General features: G+C 35.3%; 1 protein-coding gene across 3 annotated transcripts in view; it reads right to left on the reverse strand.

The window, feature by feature from the left end:
- Window positions 1–21550, reverse strand: part of KAT6A (lysine acetyltransferase 6A) — a 158951-nt gene that overhangs the window by 16066 nt on the left and 121335 nt on the right. For all 3 annotated transcript variants that reach the window (XM_074209018.1, XM_074209016.1, XM_074209017.1), the window contains 4 exons: window positions 21078–21219; window positions 14841–15002; window positions 13511–13604; window positions 10844–11075 (listed from right to left, as the gene is read on the reverse strand). In XM_074209018.1, coding sequence (XP_074065119.1) covers window positions 10844–11075; window positions 13511–13604; window positions 14841–15002; window positions 21078–21219 — 630 coding nt within the window. The remainder of the gene's footprint in view (window positions 1–10843; window positions 11076–13510; window positions 13605–14840; window positions 15003–21077; window positions 21220–21550) is intronic.

Consider the following 21550-nt stretch of genomic DNA (forward strand, 5'->3'; position numbering starts at 1 on the left):
TGCTCAACTATGATGAACTTAGCTCTTTCCTCAGTAGTACAATAATCTAACACAATTCTAAAGACTTGTGAAATAACATCCACAACCAGAGAAAGAACTATGGAGTCTAAATGCAGACCAAGGCATATAATTTTCCATTTTTTTAAACTGTTTTATGTTTACAATTCTTTTGCCCTCTCATAGTTTTTTGTTCTTCTTTTTCACCACATGACTATTATGGAAATATGTTTAACATAGCTATACATACATAACCTATATCACATTACTTGCTTTTAAGGAGATGGGGGAGGGAGGGAGAAAAATGTAGAACTCAAAATCTTTCAAAAAATGAATATTAAAAACTATCTTTACTTGTAGTTGGAATAAATGGTTGAAGTTCTTAAATTAATTTAGATTTAAATTAAATATTTTAAGTTTTTAAAAAGTGATCTGCAAACCTTAAAGTGCTAATTATTATTATTTGAAACTTTTGACCACTTTCTCCTCCTAGGAACTCCCTTCTCTTGTGATTTTGTGACACTCTTTTCTCCTGGTCTCCTCTTTCTTGGTCTCTTTTGCTAGCTCTTCAGTCATGTTACAATTCCTAAGTGGAAATTCCTCAAGGTTCTATACTAAGCTCTCTTCCCTTATTTCTCTATATTTTATTTTGATGACTTTATTAATTCCCAAGGGTAACATGTTTATGTAGCTGTCCCCACATCTATATATATCTAACCCTCAATCTTCCCCTAAGAGTCAGTCCTGCCATCATCAATAGCATACTGGAGATTGTGGGTTGTAGAATGTGTTTGAGGAATACTAGTACCTTTGGTATGAGGGCTGCTGAGTCCTTTTAAGGGATGCTTTCCACCTCTGATATCAACCTGAGTCACTTAACTCTCTACAGCTCCCAGAAGCTGTAGTATGTACACAATTGCCACACCAATAAACCATTTCAGCAGGTGGGCTAAACCAAGTTGAGAGTAACTGAGAGAGTCGCAAACTCATTAGTGAGTTGTGAAAGATGCCTATGCCAAGCATGTGAAGTCTTCCACTGGTGAAATGGGCAGATAAGAACTCTTCCTTCCAACAGCCATGAAGCCAGTTGAAAGTAGGTGCTGTGGAGTGCTTGGAGCTTGGTTAGAAAGCAGTTGTCTAGAGTCTGTTGAACCATGCTGGGTGACTGAGCAGCCCTTTTAAGGATCAAACTGCTCACCTCCTGATGTGAGATAGGGGCTAGAAAAGATACCCTAAAAATTGTCTGCTTACCTAACCCTAGCCTGATTACCACAGCAAAAAAAAAAAAAAAAAAAAAAAAAATCTACTAAACTTCTTCAAAGAAGATTCCATTCACCATCAGTACATGGATTGTGTACACACTCTTAGAAAACATAAGATCCAACAGACCTGAAAGACCAACAGCCCTTGCTGTGAGAGAACTCATCAGGTACCATATACAAATAACAATGAATGAAACAAGGTTGGCAAATGAATATCAGCTTACTGAAGTCAGAGCTGGACACACATTTATCAAGAGTGGCCCCAGTGAAGGGGACCAGTGAAGCCTGGGTAGGTTTTGCAATCAAAATTAATCTAGTCAACATTCACTACCAAAAGGAGTGAATGACAGGTTCATGACAATGAGATTGCTACTTCCAGGAAAATACCATACCACCATCATCACTGTCTATACTCCCACCATGATGAGCCCTGATGAAGCCAATGAAAAATATTAGACATGGAGACCCTTATCATCAATGAACCAAAAGAGGACAAGCTTATAATTCTGGGTGACTTTAATGCTAGAATAGACTCAGATTTACCAGACATAAGCAGGGAGTCCTTGGGAGGAATGGAGTTGGAAGTAGCAACAGCAATGGTTGACTACTGCTGAAGACATGCACCATCTCACAACCTTCTCATCACAAACACTGTCTTCCATTTACCTAAACACAATAAAACTTCCTGGATACACCCTTGTAGCAAACACTGAGCATCTATCAGAATATGTGATTGTAAGGAGAAGAGATAGACAGAATGTGAGAGTGACAAAGGCAATGTGCGGGGCAGAGAACTAGACTGATCACAGACTATGCTCTCCAAGCTAAATATTCATATCCAACCAAAATAGCGGCCCCAAGGCAAAATGAATACTAGAAGAATTAACGTCATGAGATTAGAATGTCTCTATGAGTGGGAACACAATGTTGCTAACTTGGAGGGAAAACTGAGCCAACAGACAGTTGGCAAAAGTGGAACAGAAAAAGAGTGCAGCTCTCAGAGATCTGGTGTTCAGCACTGCATTTGTTCATCTGGGCCAGAACACTTGCAAACACCAAGACTGGTTTGATAAAAAGGATGGGAAATACAGAAGCTGCTATATGAAAAACAAGAACTCGATTCAATAGTAGAGTTCATCCATTTCTAAGAAGGCAGCATTTAATTACAAGTGAAGCTTAGAGATATGACTCTTGGCTCAGTAAGAAGGCAGACAAAATTCTCTTTTTTGCAGACATTAACAAACCAAAGTGTTTTTATGATGCCCTGAAGGCTTACTGGTGGGCCAAAAACCTATGGTGCATCTCAAATGCTCAAAGTTAATGGATCCATATTGCTTAACTATAGGGACATGATCCGAGAAGAGATGGGCTGAGCACTACCCTAGTATTCTTAACAGACCATCATCAATTAATGCAAAAGTAAACTGACTATTTACCTCAAGCTGAAGTCAATAAGTCCCTAGATGAAGTCCCAACAGAAGAAGTTTTGAATACCATTAGGCTCCCTTCAAGTGGCAAAGCACTTAGTGCTGATTCTATTCCAGCTGAGATCTACAAGGTTGGGGGTCCATTGCTCATCCAAAAACTGACTGAAATTTTCCAGATTATACAGCACGATGAGGTTATCCCCCAAGAATGCCTCCATTGTCCCATCTCTATAAAGGTAAAGGGAATAGATTGTCCTGTGACAATCACAAGGATATTTCTCTTTTAGTCACTGCTGCTAAGATTCTTGCCAGAGTCCTTCTCAATAGACCGATCCTTCCCCTAGAAGATGGTCACCTCCCTGAAAGCCAGTGTGGCTTCAGAAAGGGTAGAGGAATAGTTGATATGGTGTTTGGTGTCCAACAACTCCAAGAAAAATGCCAGGAACAGAACAGAGGTCTGTATACAACACTTGCAGATCTGATACCATCAGTCATTAAGATTTATGGAAAATTATGTCAAAATTTGGTCTGAAGAAATCCATCAATATTGTACATTAATTTCCTGACGGCATGTATGCCCGGATTCTGGATAGTGGATGATGTTCTCCAGATTTCCCAGTCACCAATGGAGTAAAATAGGGATATGTCCTTGGTCTCATGCTTATTTGCCTGATGATTTCAGCCATGTTTTCAAATGCCTTCACTGATGATGAACATGGCCTTAAATTCAGCTATCTCACACAGATGGCAAATTCTTTAATTTGAAAAGGCTACAAGCCAAGACCAAAGTGGAGGGAGTGTTGGTACAAAATCTTCTGTTTGCAGATGATTGTGTACTCAATGCTGCCTCTGAAGCTGAGATGCAACAAAGTATGGATGGATTCTCTGCTGTTTGTGCTAATTTTGGTCTAACAATTAACATCAAGAAAATTTGGGTGCTCCATCAGTCAGCACCACACCATCCATATATGGAATCATCGATTACAGTAAATGGAGAAGTTCTGAGTACTGGACAAATTTACTTACCTTGGCATTGTCCTTTCCTAGGAGGTACATATTGACAATTTGGTTGACACTCACATTGCCAGAGCTAGCTCAATATTTGGGAGGCTCCAAAAGAAAGAATAGGAGAGAAGAATAAGTATTAAATTGACTACCAAATTGAAGGTCTACAGAGCCATTGTGCTGACTTCACTGCTATATGCCTGTGAAGCATGGACAGTCAACCAGTACTATGTCAGGAAACTGAATCGCTTCCATTTAAATTGTCTTAGGAAGATTCTGAAGATCACCTGGCAGGAGAAGATACCAGACACTGAGATCCTTTCTCAAGCTAAACTGCCTAGTGTTCCAATATTACTACAGAGAGTGCAACTACAATAGACTGGGCATGTTATTAGAATGCCTAACGTACACTTGCCAAAGCCTATTTTATAGAGCACTCACACAGGGCAAGAAATCACAAGGGGGTCAGAAGATGCAATACTGAGACACTCTGGAGGTCTCTCTTAAGAACTTTAGAACTGACTATACAGCATGGGAGACACAGGGACAAGGCCATCCAACATGGCATACCCTCATCAGTGAGGGTGCTGTGCTCTATGAGGAAGGCAGAATTGAAGGAACTCAAAGTAAACAAGACATATGTAAGTTTAGAGTAACCACCCCAGGTGTTCACATGGGCTATTTATGCCTAACCTGTGGTACAGCATTCCGAGCTCATATTGGGCTGATTAGTCACAATTGGACACACTGTAATCTGTCTCAATCATTTTGATTTTCTTTGATAAGGAAGAACAAGAACCAACCAACCAAATGGACATTTCACTTGGATGCCCCAGAAACAATTAATACTTAATGTATCCAAAAATTAATTATCTTTATGAATTATATATTAAATGTAAAGTACTTTGCAAACCTTAAATTGCATTTTAATTGTTATTACTATTACCATGATTTCCTTCTAAAACCCTTTCTTTCACTCTTTCCCATTTTTCTTAAAGGCATCACCTGTCCTGCCAGTCTCCCAAGTTTGTACTCATTCTCCCTCACCTTACATATACAATTAGTTGCCAAATCTTGCCATTTTTACCTCTATTAACATCTCCCAAATATAATCCTTTTTCTCTCTATTCACACAGCTATCTTATCACTTCTTATTTAAAAAGGTAAAAGTCTTTTAGTTGTCATCCCTGCCTCCAGTCTCTCTCTACTCCAATCTATCCTATCTACTACTACCAAATGATTTTCCTTGAGCAAAGATCTAACTATGCCACCTTCTACTCAAATCCAGTGACTCTCTATTGCCTCTAGGATAGTGATTCTCAAAGTGTGTTCTGAGTACCTCACTCTTTCAGTGGGTTCACGAAATCAAAATATTTTCAAGATAATATTAAAACATTATTTGCTTATTAAAATATTCTTCCTTTCTGGGGGCTTGTTGTTTTTGTTTGTTTTTGCAAGGCAATGGGGTTAAGTTACTTGACCAAGGCCATACAGCTAGGCAATTATTAAGTGTCTGAGGCCAGATTTGAACTCAGGTACTCCTGACTCCAGGGCCAGTGTTCTATCCACTGAGCCACCTAGCTGCCCCCAAAATAGTCTTCCTTTTCCAACACTATATCTAAGGACAGATTTTCTTCATATAATTCAAACAAAATAACAAATCACAACAGACTGAAAGTGGAAACAGATATGAGAATTTAGTTATCTATAAATCAGAAATCAAAGAAATTTAGAAAAATGTGCAAAATAAAGCCCTTTTAATTTTTTCTTTTATTGTTTTAGAAAATAGTGGAACTTTTTTCATAAAAAAAAGTGTTAACATGTAATAGGCTTATCATTTTTCTTCAATGGATTAACATTTTGAATTAATCAGTTTTAATTTCTAATATAGTAAATCTCTGCACATAAACAAATTCTTTAGCATCCTCAATCATTTTTAAGATTATAAGGATGGGGGCAGCTAGGTGGTGCAGTGAATAGAGCACCAACCTTGGAGTCAGGAGTACCTGGGTTCAGATCCTACCTCAGACACTTAATAATTACCTAGCCCTGTTGCCCTGGGCAAGCCACTTAACCCCATTGCCTTGAAAAATCTAAAAAAAAAAAAAAAAATTATAAGGATGTCATGAGACCAAAAAAGCTTGAGAACAGCTGTTTTAACCATATAATATAAACTCCTCTGTTCCCTTTCTAAAGTTCTTCCCAACCCGGCCCCCAACCTTTCTTTTCAGACTCAATGGCCATTTCATCTCCCCCTCTCTGCAATTAAGCCAAGTGGTTTACTCTGTTTCTCATCCATTTATACACATCTCCCATTTTCTATGCCTTTGCACTTGAGTTACCTCAAGTAACTAGAATGTTTCTCCTTCCCATCTCCATCTCTTGAAATTCTTAACTTCCTTTAAGACTTGGCTAAATCTTGGTTATCTGATACATGAAGTCTTTCCTGATGCTGCAATTGCAATACTCTCATTAACAAAATATCTTCTATTTAACTATTTTGTGTGTGTGTTTGTTACAGGTCTTCTCTATTAGGAAATAAAACTCATTTTGAACAGGAATTATGTAAATCTTTGCATTAGGATCTGCAAGAACCTAGAATTATCTCTCAGAGATGGTACACAATAAATGCATATGAATTGGCAGCTGACTAAGGAATACCCCACTGAAGAAATAACTGAATATATGAAATATTGTTACAGAGCAACACTGGGCCTGAAAGAATTGAAACAAGAAGTATCTAATAGCTTTATGAAACAAAATTATACTTCTTGCGTATTGATGGAAAAAGCTACCATGACTCAAGGGTACAAAGAGAGATGGAATCCTTAACAGGGCATTATTAAAAGATGGCAAATAAAGGGTTATAAAACCATGCTTAATCTTTGACCTAACAATGCCTATATTTCAGGTCTATATTTCAAAAGATGAAAAATAGGAAGGAAAAGAATATATATGTATAAGAATATTTGTAGCTGCTCTTTTCTGGTGGCAAGGAACTGGAAATTGAGGAGATGTCCATCATTGGGGGAATGGCTGAACAAACTGTGGTGTATGATTAAGATGAAATACTATTCTGTTATTAGAAATGTTGAGAGCAGATGCAATAGGAAATGTACTACACACACACACACACACTCTAATAGTAATGGTGTAGGATGATCAGTTGAGAATGATTTACCTTTAAAACTCAGAAGGATTTATGATAAAAGAATACTATCCATTCCCAAAGATACAACTGATGGTATCAGAATACAGATTGAAGCATACTTTTTTTTACTTTATTCTTCTTGAGGTTTTTTTTGGGGGGGGTATGTTTACTTTTACAAAATGACTATTATGGTAATGTTTTGAGGATGGAAGTAAGGGAGAGAGAATTCTGATCTCAAGACTCTAAAACTTGTTTTTGAATACAACAGGGGAAAACAAAACAAAGCACAACAAATAAATAAAAGATGATAAAATAGCAGGAGAAAGTGGGGCAAGACTGCTCCACCCTAAAAAAATGAAAACAAACGATAACTAAAAATGCACTAAATCAAATCCTGAGAGAGAAAAAGTTACAATGAGTCATTTTTTCAGTCAAGATCAATAGTCAGTCAACAAACATATATTAAATGTCTACTATATTCCAGGCACTGTACTGAGGATACAGATAGGAAAAAACAGTCCCTCTCCTTACAACCTGAAGAGGAAAAACATCCATAAAAGCAACCTGAGAAGGGCATGGGGATAGAGGGAGGGCTTGGTTCTTGGGATATAATGGAGAAGTCCCTAGGAACCTCTTTGTCCTCAATGAACTCATCAGCCCTGGTACCAAATCTCAGCAGGATTCTCTGATTTGATCTCCAATCTTCCATTTAATAAAAGGGTCCAGCATGGGAACAAATTCAACTAGAATTCCCAGAAAAATCTAAAACAAGAATTTAAATTTTTTTATAAATTAAATGAGATCACTTGAGTAAAAAATATTGAAAAAGAAATGAGAGCTATAGAAGAAAGAACTGCAAAGGCAATTAACAGCTTGGCACAAGAGGTACAAAATCCTGTGCAGGCAACAAACTCTGAAAATTAGAACCACCAAAGAGAAGAAGCCAAGAAAGAAAAGAAAAAAGAAAAATATTAAAGCAAAGTCAAAAGATAGAAAAAAGAAGAAAATGTAAAGTATCTCTTAGTAAAAATAACTGACATAGAAAATAGATTATGTAAAAAATATTTAAGAATTAATGGACTAGGTCAGCTAGGGTGGTGCAATAGATAAGAGTATCTGCCCTAGAGTCTGGAGGACTAGAGTTCAAATTTGACCTCAGACACTTAATAATTGCCTGTGTGACCTTGAGCAAATGACTTAACCCCTTAAATAAAATAAAAATTTAAAAATAATAATAATTGCCAAGCTGTGTGACCCTGGGCAAGTCTCTTAACTTCATTGTCTTGCAAAAAAATTTTAAAAAAAACCCAAAAACAAACAAAAAAGAATCAATGGACTAGAAAAGATTCTGGGAAGATGAAGGGGTAGGTCAGAAAACTTTCAGTTCTCCAAATTTCCTTGAAAAAAAAAGACAGGACATTATCTCAAAGGGAAACAAAAGTTAGGGTTAAGTAACTGTTTTTCTAAAACAACTTGAGAAGACCCCAGGAAAGATGCAACTTCCATGGGTGGAGGTTCAACCTGAGTAAAGTGCAAACACTCCAGGTTGACTCTTTAGAATCAATAAAAAACAAGCCCTGGGGATAGCTGAGTTAGGAGGTAGCCTCAGCCTTAGAAACTGTTATCTCATGTGGGGTTCTTTAGGTAGGAGAATATGGAAGGAGTTTGTACTGTCAAGGGATGCCAAGCAAATTGTGTTGACCAAATGTGACCTAGACTGTAGCTGTGGGGGAGAAGGAGCTACCACTTATTTGGTTTTAGTTCTAGGGCAGAGAGAATAGCTGTAATTTGCAGCCCAAGGGACAGCAGGGAGTAAAATTATTTGCAGAAGAGTTTATAGCTAGGGGCCCCTAGACCTGGCTTAGTAGTAGAGTTTTCAAGGTTGAACTCCAAGTCAGACATCAGAAAATAACAGTAAGAAGGACCTGAAACTTGGGATATCATTCTCCATACCTAAGGACTAAACTTAAATACACTAATAACTACAAACTAAAAAAAAAACAAAAACAAACAAAGAAATAAATAAAAATGAGTAAGGAGTGGAAAGAATTCAACCATAGATAGTTACTATGGAGATAGAGAAGCTCTGGGTTCATATACAGAGGAAGATAATGAAACTAAAAAAAAGCCACTTCTTTTTCAGTGAGAAGTTACAAATGGTCCCAAGCACAAAAAAGAATTATTGGAGGAAAAATCAAACAAAAGAGATCAAGGAAAAGTTAGAAAAAAGAGCAATCTATGAAAATCAAGAAATTTATGAAAATAAAATCAACCAACTTGAAATCGAAAATCAAATATTTAAGAAAATAATTTCTTGAAAATTGGAATTGGGCAAAAGAAAGCTAATGATACTCTAAGACACCAAGAAATAATAAAACAAAATTCAAAAAATGAAAAAAATAGAAGAGAATGTGAAACATCTCATCAAAAAAACAAAACTGATCTAGAAAATAGATCAAGGAGATATATTAGACTAGTCAGACTACCTGAAAATTATGATTAAAAAAATCTTGATACAATATTATTAAAAAAATTTATCAAGGAAAATTATCCTGAAGTTCAAGAACAAGAAGGCAAGGCAGAAATAGAAAAAAATCCACAATCCCACCTGAAAGAGATCCCAAGAGGAAAACCTATAGGAATATCATAGTCAAGTTTCAAAGTTGCCAGTCCTGAAGAAAATACTGAACACAAAAAAGAAAAAAAAATATTTAAATATCACGTAGCTAAAATAAAGATGACACGAGACCTAGCAGCTACTACATTGGAGGACCATATATACTGGAATACTATTTCACAGAACAAAAAAAGTTGGGGTCACAACCAAGGGACCAGCAAAGTTAACTATTAATAGTGAAGGGAAAAAATGGATATTTAATGAACTGAAAGAGTTTCAGGTATGTGAGACACAAATAGAAGAACTTAAAAGGGAAAATTCAACATTTAACTTCCAAGAGAATAAGGTAAACATTAAAGACCAGAACATATATAAACTTTATCAAACTGCCTACTATTTTCAGAAGAGGGAATGGGAAGGAGAGAGGGAGAAAAATGTTTAATTCAAAATCTAGTAAAAATGAATGTGAAAATTTTTACAACATGTAATTGAGGGGGGAAATGAAAATAAATTTAAATGGAAGGGAAAAAATAGAAATTTGTGACTAATAAAATATAAGGAATTTTCAAGAAAAGAAGATTCAAGGATGGCACTGAATGCCATCCTTGAATGGAGAAAATGCTGATTCAATTGACAAAAGCATTACTAGGACAAGAGTCTGTGCACCAGATTTAGGGTGGGGTGGGTTAAATTGGGGTTGTAGAATTGAATTTCAGGTATCATGAATCTACAGTAAAAGCAATAGATGAATGGAAATGTCAATATGAATTTGGAAGAATTGGTTATACAAAATTAGAGATAATATCATAGAATCATCCATTTAGACATAACTGAAGAGTTGGAAATGGGTCTGTTATCTGAGAGACAAAGTATAAAGAGAAAGGAATTTAAAAAACATGATTATAACTTGAAGAAAAGCAAAGACTTAGCAGTTTAGAAAGATCAAAGAAATATATAATACTAGATTTAGAACTAGAAGGGACTCTAATGGTATGGCCTCTCCTTACCCATTTTGCAGATGAAGAAACTGGACCAGAGAAGCAAAGCTAATTATTCAAAGTCAAAAAAGTAATAAAGAGCAGAGACAAAATTCAACTCAAGGTCCTCTTTCATACAGACTTTTTTTCACTACCAGGAGCAAAACAAAGATAACTGAGGGTCTAGAAGTACAAGAAATAGTTTCAAGGAAAACAGAGGAATCAGTAACACATGCTTCAAAAAGGCAAAAAAGAACAGGGGTGGGAAAATAAGGCCCTTAGTTTTTGGCAAAAAGGCCACTGGTGTCCTCCAAGAGTAAATTTTTGGTAGAGAGATTGAGTGGAGAACAAAAAAAGGAATTTGTAGCATTAGTCATACCACTAACTTTAGGAAATACAATACTCACTGGTCACTACGGAAGTCTAGCATTCGTAGGTGATGGAGTGTGGAAGTGATATCTTGAGGACAGATTCCAGTCAATTTGCTTAATTTTTTAATGCTTATTTGCTTGTCATTTTGGTGATAAAGGCACTCCAATATTACACTTTTCCAATATGCCATATAGGAAAGACGTCCTAGATCAGATAATGGTTTCTCTGGAGATCCTGCTTGGCCTTCACGCTTTGACAACAAATAACCTAAGAAAAAAGAAAATTCAAATTTAATAGTTTAAAAAGTTAAAAAAATTAAAAAATAAAAGTTAAAAAAACCAAAGTTATTGTACCTATATAAATCACGAAGTACCAAGTTTAACAGTACTTTAAAAGTAGTTCATTCTTTAATATAAAGTAGTTTTATTGTTTAAAATATAAAATATCTTTTTAAAATATTGAATTAATAAGGTTTTTGTTCCATTTTTGAAGTAATACCAGATCCAAATCATTTTCAAGGTTCTCTTCAGTTTTCAAATGCTAAGATGATGCTGAACAAGCCATTAGTTGTCTTTTTTGTTAGGAAAGTATGCAATATGTCCACTAGGTGGCAATAGTTGCTTGTTTAAACTATGAAAGGAAGAAAATGATTTTGGTGTTTTGCAATCTCTTCATCAAGGTTACACTGTCCCTGTAAACTGAGATGATAAAACTATCTCTACTTTACACATAGGGAAAGTAAAACACCTAATGACCCACACCATCTTACATCACTGCTGGACAGGAAAGGATAATACAAGAGACTCTGCCAGTGTGCGCAGAGAATGGAAAGGATTCAGTATCACAGAATTATAGTTTTAGGGACTGATGATCATGTTGTGAAATTTTTAAAGAGGAGACGTAGTCCCAGAGAGATTACCTGAGTTTCCCAAGGTCACTCAAATTAAATAATAAAGCATGGAATTGAACCTAAGTCCTCTGAATTTAAATTTAGTCCTCACTCCTCTATAGTATACTGCTTCAATAATCAGTTTGAATTCAAATTCTGTCTCTAAAAATAATGATTAGTTGGCTGTTGTCCTTTGCTCTCAAAGAGGATCAAAATGACATTGTATATTGAAGGCAGTAGATCAATAATATCTGGCGGCTTTGTTGAGGTTTTTTTTTTTTTTTAAACTACAGGTTATCTAGATCTCATCTATAAAAAGAGCTGAACCAGATTATTGGCTAGGTCTAACCTGATTCAACAACTTCCAAAGAGATTTCTAATAAGTTTTACTGCCAACCTCAGTCCTGAATCCTAATGTCCTGTTCCTATTTGTAGGTTATTTCTTATACCACTAAAGTTACATCTCTTATACCAACTTATTCCACTAAAGCTACTCCTGTTTGCTTCTAATCAAATATGCATTTATTTACACCCCAATTACATAGTTGTATCTTTTTATTGTTTATTATATATATGCACATATATGTGCACACATATGGATATATATAAGAATACTAGTGTTGTGACAAAAATGTCATATAAATGTGCAAAGGATTAGATTAGTAAAGGAAAAAATATTTTGAAATTTTAACAAACTGGCTTTTTTTGGATCACAAAATCTACCATTACCAGAAGATGAGTTTTGATTACTTTTCTAACAATGGTGATAAGATATGCATTAGTTTATTTTGACTTTTTTCTTCAATACCCCTTGTAACCAATAGCACAAATTTGTAAGTAAGCATGTTTGAGAGTCCAATCTTTTAATTCAATAAGCATACTTTAGTAAACACTTTCTGTGTATAGGACACTGTGCCTACTGGCCCATGTAGATGAATCACTCACTCAATTCTGGTCACTTTATAATCCTGACTTATCACTCAATTGGGTCAATCCAGGTCAGAATAATACAGTCTAAAATTATAACTTTTGAATATTTCTCCAAACTTAACATTCTTTTTTTCCCCTTTTTTGCAAGGCAGTGGGGTTAAGTGACTTGCATGAGATCACATAGCTAAGTAATTATTAAGTATCTGGGGCCACATTTGAGCCCAAGTCTCCTAATTCCAAGGTAATGTTCTATTCACCGTGCCACCTAGCTGTTCCTTTTTTCTTTTTTATAAAAAATAAAACTCAAAGCAAACCTCTATACATTTGACTATTACAACAATTTCATAGAATAACTGAGCTAATTATTATATCATCTTCACAACTAAAATGGCTTTTTACCATTACCCTGCAATTTTAAAGTTCTGTAAATTAAACTGTAAAACTTCACAAGATGATTAAAGTAGGGGGTGGCTAGGTAGCACAGTGGATAGAGCACTGGCTTACCTAGCTGTGTGGCCTTGGGCAAGCTACTTAACCCCATTGCCTTGCAAAAGCTAAAAAGAAAAAAAAAGATAACAGATGATTAAAGTGCAACCCATCCATTTACATTGTGGTAGAATATTTAAACAATAACCATAAAATTGAGCTCCATATTAACAATATCTAAAATTCCTCATCCAAGGCATTTTTAGAGGAGATACAAGGAACTGGCATATAACCTCATTATTTTAAAATACTTAATTTCTGACAAAAAAGAAAAAAGATAAGTGGTTGTGCATAATTGGAGCAGTAAAAGCATCCAAAAAGCAGTGACAATATAGTTTTATGATTCATAATTATTTTTAAAATAAAGACATGGTGGACATGTTAATATGTTCCTTACTGAAGTCAATGAGGAATCTGCCATAGCCCTTGCGCTGGTACTGAGGAAGAATCATTATACAGGAAACATTGTACTTCTGCTGGCAGTGCTTTTCCTGGTGGAAAAAAATAGAAACAAGTTTAAAAACAAGGCTAGTACTATTCAACAGCAGGTCCAATTATCATGAAACAAGGGCTAACAGTAAAAGCTATAGCCTTCTGGGAATAGCAAAGAAAATAAAAAGAAAATACCCAACTGAGAAAAAACAAGACAATGTTAAATCATTCCCATTACTCATAAAGCAATAATCCTGGGAGAATTAAAAGAAATAAAACCATAATACCTAACAGTTTCTACAACTCACAAACTATATCATTGGCAAAGTTCAGTGTAGGAATTTGAACAATTACACAGACATACAATACTAAAAGACTATATGCCATTCTGGAAAAGAAAGGATAAGTATATATGGTTCATAGGTCTGAGATTTCTATTCTAACACTATTCACTTTAATGCTGTGTAACCTAAACGAGGAGGCAGAAAATCAACTTTTTTCATGTACCTAAAAAGTTACAAATAATAAAATTTTATTTTAAATAATACTCATATTAAGAAACCTTTACTATTTAAGAGAATCTTATAGTTAATTCTCCTATAAAACTGATCATAACACCCTAAACAATCTGTTTCACAAATCAGAACTTCCGATCAGGTCTGCTTCAAGCAAAATACAAAGGAAAGCTGCAGCTATAAAAGAAAGTGAAGATAAAGTGAAAACTTTTGTGAAAATCTGGCTTCTTCAACTGAAGTGATCATAGTAAGTTCAGGTTCCACGAAGTACCTGCTAGCTTAGAATAACCAAAAATGCAGATTTGGAAGAGATGGAAGAAACTAGAAATGAATTCAGATAGAATATGGTGAGTAATGATTGTGTTTACTTCACAAGAAGTTCTATCCACCATTACACCAAGGGAATAAGAAGTCATTTAAAAACCTTTCCCCTTGAGTGGTAACTGCAGTTCAGGTCCCTAGGAGAATATATTCTGCTCGGTGTTACTAAGCAGCTTCATGCACCGAGTTTCTGAATTCTTGCTACATAAAATCTAGGACCTAAAACCCTGATGGTATCTAGAGAGCATTATATTATATATTTGATTATTTATATACATATATAGAGAGAGACAGACATATAGACATATAATATCACATATATTATATATATATATATATATATAATTATCTACTAAAAAAACTGAGACTATCTATGTCTCCCATGTGAATCCATATATTTCATTCATCTAAAATATTCTCAATACAAACCTAGAAATACTTGCATTCTGAAGTGCTTACCTTAGAGAAGTAGCCAACAAGATGACAGCCCTTGACATCATTCTGTGTCAATACATAGAAAAGAAATGGCTCCACATCATAATAGAGTGTCTTGTGGTCAAGAAATAGCTTTGCCAATAGGCACAAGTTTTGACAATAAATTGTACTGACATTCCCATCAACCTAAGGGATAAAACAAGAAGACAAATCAGTTTAACATGGTACCATAGAAGCTTTTCCTAAGAAAACCACAAAGCCCAGCTACGATGAGAGATTACTAGATCTTGGAGTGATCCCATTCAAATAGTTGCATTACAGTCTTATTCTGCATTAAGATAAGCCAAAATGCAAAAATTTGAATTTGACCAAATAAATTTGTTTCACAATTCTTCAACTTTAGAAAGTATTCTCTGGAGCATTCGCATAACAAGCTTCCTTGAAGCATTAAAGATACTGAAAAAAAAAATTCATATACCTTTTCATATTTATAGTATAAAACAAGATATACTTATAGAATGATACATTCTAATGGCCAGGGATATACTAAAACATCCTCCACTGGTGATGGTTCTAACAACATTGTTATAACTTTAAAAGGAGAAATCCTGAGGTCCTTGCTGTTGTGTTAAGCACCCTAGAGAGCAATCAGCCAAGCAAGATCTCTCTTAAGAACTAAGGGAACTAGGAGTAGAAGCAGAGTCAGTGTCCTGTGGTTCAAACATTTCCTTTTTCCAAATAGCAACCAAAATTTTTTCTCTCAATGGCTTAACATATAAAAATCAGATACATTGGCCATTATTCTCCAAAAGAGAGTATGCATATTTATCTAGACAATGCACACAATTAATTGAGCTATGAAATCATCTAGATAAGAAGAAAAGGATGAGGTGGCAAAATTTGAAACCTAAAGTTATGAAATGAATCTTTTTTTCTTTAAAAGAGGGATTTCTATGTTTTCTCTAGTGATCTAATTATATGCAGTCTCTTCCATTTAATCAACATTTTTGCCTAATCTTGGAAAGGTGAGAAGAAATTACTTTTGAAAACTAATCCACAGGTAATTTTTACAAGTAAATTCAAATTTGTATTAATTGTCCAGCAAAACTTGATTGGTTTAAGTATGGTAAAAATATATTAAGTAGAATCATGTTTTAGCACTAGAAATTTCCTTATAAAAGAAAGCTATTCTTATTTCTTTAATGTACTTAATGCATTGGAAATGTTAAATATGGTGAAATTAGAATCAGTCCTTGAAATTAGAAACACATATAAAGTATTGTTAACAAGTGTCAATCCTAGAACTTTTATAATGTAACACGGATAGCCTTTCATGGCTAGAAAGTAGACTTGAAACCAGGTCTACTGCATACTAATATAAAAATGCATACTAATACAAACTTTTGTTAACATAGTTATATCTGTTAGAGAAACCCTCTTATTGCCTGAATTTATAATCCTTATCTGTTTTAGTAGTCAAAACATATTGTCCTGGGTATGGGGGGAGTTCAAGTAGGTGAGGGGTGGGGGTGGGGAGACCAAGGGGATCCTGGGAAGCAGGTTTGTGTGAATTCCCTCCAATGCAGATCAACATATCTGTGACTAATAATCTTGAGCATTGCATGGGGATATTGGGGATATTGGGAAGTGACTTGCCCATGGTCACACATTCAGTGTTAGAGGAACTTTATTAAAATGTTCCCAACTCAAAGGTAACCCCCCCAAAGCACTATGCTCACTAAGCAGAAGCCATAATAAAAAGGGAACACTGCAAATAACTGATATTGAGATGTTGGTGCATTTTTTCTTTTTTTTAGGGTGTTGGTGAGGTTTTAAGAGTTGAAAACTATTTTGATATTTAATAAAGAGTGGATCTAAGATTATAAAGGTCTGGTTACCATGGGATTAACACAAAAAGTGAAGAAATTCATGCCAAAAGTTTAGCTACAATAAAATGACATATTAATTCGTGGTGTTCCCCAACTTCCACCAATTTGAGAACTTGGTTCTGAAAACTAGACCTGAGTTCCTACCTTGATAGTATACTTTCATTTTTGAATTTTCACCAGCTTTTGAACAAATCTAAAATATAAGTTTGGTCTTGAGAATGACTGTAAAAATGTCTTTGATATTTAGTAAATAAAAATGGATTTCTAAGTAGAAAGACCTGGTTTCAAGTCTACTTCCTAGTCACTTTATAAAAGTTCTAGGATCGATACTTCTTAAGAATACTTTATGTATGTTTCTAATTTCAAGGACTGATTCTAAATTTTACTTATTGTTTCACCATACTTAACCATACAAAAACATTAATTACATTAAGTTAATGTTTCGCTTAAAGAGTTCATGATTTAATGAGAAAAACAAATATGCAAATAACTATGATAAAAGGGAGAATCAGACAAATGCAAAAAAACTGGCACAGGTAGTGTGGTTGTTATGAAAAATCAGAGGGAAAGATGGCTTTCAAAAACAGAATGGGGAGATGAGAGGTCAGTGTGGCCAGAAAATTTATTTAACTTTTCTGTCTCAGTTTCCTCATCAGTAAAATGAGGATAACAAGAGTATCTAACTCCCAAGGTTGTTGTGATGACAAAAATGAAATATCTGTAAAGTGTTTTATAAAACTTAAAGTGCTACAGAAATATTAATTACCATGATGATAAACAGTAATATAAGACTAAAAAAGGTTAAAAAAATTGAAAAAAGGTCCTGAATGCCAAGATAACATTAATTTTACTCAGATTTTAATTCTTTTTAGTCATATTTTAATTGCAATATCCTATAAGACAGTCACTGGAGTTGGGTAGAAGGGTAATATATCCTAAGTATACATACTAGGCAAGACTACTCAATACTAATCTATCCTTTTATACTGTTTGCCTGAGTACTCTTGCTAGCATATCCACAGTCCGGGTAAAAAAGAAATAAGGGACTGAATAAGGATGTTTCAGTGGAGTTTATTCCAGGGAAAGATCTGAGATATTATATGGACAGAATTAATCAAACTTAGCAATTAATTGGAAATTGAGATTACAAAGACAGAAGATTCAAAGACTGTTAGGATTATAGCCTAAATAACTGAGATAGTATCACCTGTATAAAAGAGAAAAGAATATTTTCTTTTTTTTTAAAGAAAGAAGGGTATGGCATAAGGAAAAGATGATTCAGTTCCAGATTTGAATATTAAAACATAGAAATAGAGATATACAATAAGCAGCTAAAGATGTAAAATGAGATCTGGGAAGAGATGGGGAATAGAAATATAACTTTGAATGTGGGCTGCACACAAGATTACTGAAAGCATGAGAATGGTAAGATCACTAAAAGAAAAAAATATTGTACTAAAAAACCCAAATAAAGAAAAAATATTGAAAAAGGAAAAACATTTAGACTAGACTTGTAGGAAATACCCATATTTAAGGAATGGAAAGATGATGAGCCAGCAGATATTCAGAAGAAGAATAGTCAAGACAGGAAAGAGAACCAAGAAAGTGCAGTAATGCAAAAGTCAAGAGAAGAGATGGTTGGAAATGTTCAATGATGAAAAGAGATAAATGAGGATAAAACAGATTATTAAGAGGCTTAAGAAAGACATTTTAACATAATACTAGGGGTGGAAGCCAGATCACAAGGGGTTTGGAAAATGAGGTTGTAATAAGGAAGTAAAGGCAGTATATTCTTCCTAAAAATCTGATAGTGAAGAAGAATAAATAATAATAGTTTAAGGGTATAGCAGGGTCAAAGAAAGGATTTGGATTTTTTTTTAAAGGATAGATAGTTCAAATTAAGAGGTAGGATACAATAATGTACAGTCAATTTCCAAAGTTAAGAAAATCTTGATTCAAGTTCTGCCTCTGACACATATCTACTGTGTGACCCTGGAAAAGTCACTTAAACTCTCTATGACTAAAAGTTGAAGAGAAGGTAGAATAATTTCCTCATCCAAAGTTCCAATACTAACAAAATCACAGATCTAGTCCCTTTCTCTACAGGCTAAAACTAGGCTAGGCATATTTATAGGCTAAGGGAAGAAGCAGTCAATAAGAGAAATAGGAGAGAAAAGGGAGCAGGAGGAAGAGAAGACAAAGGAAAGGAAAGGGAGGAAGCAAGGGGAAGGCAGAGGGAAGGGAACAAGGCAAGAGGGAGAATGGGAGTAAGTCAGGGAAGGGGAGAAGAGATTGGAAGGGGCAGAGGGAAGAGAAGAAGGGGGAAGGAGTGAGAAAGGAAAGGCAAAGAGGAGACAGATAGGGAAGGAAGGAGAAGGAAAAGGAGGGAAAGGGAAGAGAGGGAAGAAGAAAAAGGGGGAGGATGAGGGAGAGAAGGAAAGGGAGAGGGAGGGAAAGACAGAAGAGGAAGAAGAGGAGAGAGATCATTTGATGGAGCAAGGTCACAGAAGAGATCACTCTAGTATATTTAGAATACAACTTTAATAAGAAGGAGAATCATCACTTCCTCTGAGACCAAAGAAAAAGAGAGAGAAATTAGGGAACTGAGTAGTTAGGATGAATCAAGAAGAATTCAAGATTTCAAGACCAAGAGTATCAATATTCTCAGTAGAGTAAGAGCTGGTAATATCATCTGCTGAAAGCAAAAGAAGAGTGGGTATGGGGGAGGGGTATATTTGGGACTTAAGGAAGGATAAGGAAAAGTATTACAAATATAAAAACATAAATGGACTGCAGTGCAGCATGAAGGCTAAGTTAATGATAAAAAGCATGGCCAATTTAGCATGATCTTGAGATCTCTCCTTAGCAGCTTCGAATAGGTCAGAAACATAAGGAAAGATACATGGAAGAAGCTCCCAATTGGAATTGCAGAGAGTCAGAGGATTCAAAGGTAAAGAAAGCATTGTTAAGAGTAGGGAGGAGGAAGAATCATTTTTTATAGCACCTACTACGTGGCAAGGCCCTTTGCTAAGTACTTTACAAATGTTATCTCCTAAGATTACTAAACTAGCAGAAGAGAAGGGTCAGAACTAGTACTTCCAAGAAAATGTGGAAATAGCATAGTCAATATAGACAGCCTCTCTCAGGCTAATGGCAGGAAAGATGAGATGAAGACTGAGAGTCACATGTTCGAGTCATAATGAAAAGTATGAGCAGGACAGGAGACAGCTGATGAAAATGACAAAAGTGAGAGAAAGGACAGTTATAGTCAGCTGGAAGAAACTTCAAAAGGGATGTTGCTAAGTGACAATGAGGGAGCAAATATATCTCTAAGTCTTGAGAAATAAGAAGGAGAGAAGCAGTAAGCATTAAAGAAGCCTGCTTGTGGCTCAGGGGGGGAAAACAGATTTTAGGTGGTGAAAGGAGATAGGTTGGGAGATATGTTGACAACCAAGGAGTGGGGTAGAAGAACCAAGTATGAGGATATAGCACAGTCAGAAGCCACTACCACACCATTCGCTCACCTGATCCTTATCAGAATTTTAATATGGGGAAGCAGAAGAAGAGAGAGAAAAGAGCCAAGAGGCAGTTACTAACCCCTGCGTGACTAGGTCAAGTTCTAAAATCAATAGTTGGTCACTCCTAGTTTTTCTGAGGTCCCCTGCTCAAAAACATACAAAACAAAGAATTGTCAGTTAATCCACCAGTGATTCATGTACTGAGGCAAGATCATTCATGTAATAAGGATTTGTTAAGTGCCTACTACATTCACAATACTAAAAAGATGCTAGACTGTTTTACTCTAGCCCAACTTATCATTATTTCTTCTGTCTTTAAATGTCTATAGCACTTAAATGCACCACTCAATTGGGCTCTTAGTAACTCTCAAATTGTTCGTTAACTGTTGTCTATATTTAAAGTAGCTTATGTCTTCTCCAAGTACTAGGTGGTAGACTGATGGGACCAAGGTATAGAGAGATGGTCAACAAAATGTGATATAATGTGTATAACAAGGGAGCACAGAGAAAAAAAAATACAATCATACTATCTTAGACATGGTGTTTGTCAAAATAATAGCATACACTCAGAAAAAGCACAAAGTCTAGTTATTAAAGTCAATGAATGACAGCTCTAACCAGAGTTTTGAACTACATTTTAAATATACTGTAGACTGAGTCCATTCAGAATTAGCAGATTTTTGTTTCCTCTTCGCAGTTCTGTCCTGTTAGATGACTTCAGTGTATGCGACAGTAAAAGTAATCAAACTTCTAAAGACCTAAGAGTAGCCAGGGTGCAGAACTGGATATTTTAGAAAAAATCACTACAATTTTAAAATTAAACAGAGAACAACCACTAAAAATGAATACCTTACCTCAAAGACAGAGATATTATTCTTTCTGTAAATCTCATTAGCAGGAGGGTGGAACCAACCACATTTCTTCATGTGCTGCTGTAGAATAGTTCTACTTTTCATATACTTTAGACAAAATTCACAAAGGTACAACTTAGGCAGCCTGTAAATAAAGATGGAAAAATGGGGCTTTTGATTGATCTGGGCCACACTAAATAATAAAAACAAGCACTACTACCTTATTTTTATAGGGTTTTAGGCTTTCAAAAGCTTCCCACCCCCACCCCCAATTGATTATCTTATCTGAACTTCAAAACTACCTTCAAAAAGCAAGGACCAGTCAGTATGTATTATCATCCCCAATTGAAAGATAAGGTCACTGAAGCCAAGAAAAATTAAATGGCTTGGCTAAAATCATATAGCTAATTAATTAGTGGCAGAAGCAGGATTAGAACTCAAGTTTCTTAGTTCTGTACTTTTTTCTACCAGACCAT

The sequence above is a fragment of the Macrotis lagotis genome, chromosome 1 (assembly GCF_037893015.1).
Source record: "Macrotis lagotis isolate mMagLag1 chromosome 1, bilby.v1.9.chrom.fasta, whole genome shotgun sequence".
Classification (NCBI taxonomy): Eukaryota; Metazoa; Chordata; class Mammalia; order Peramelemorphia; family Peramelidae; genus Macrotis; species Macrotis lagotis.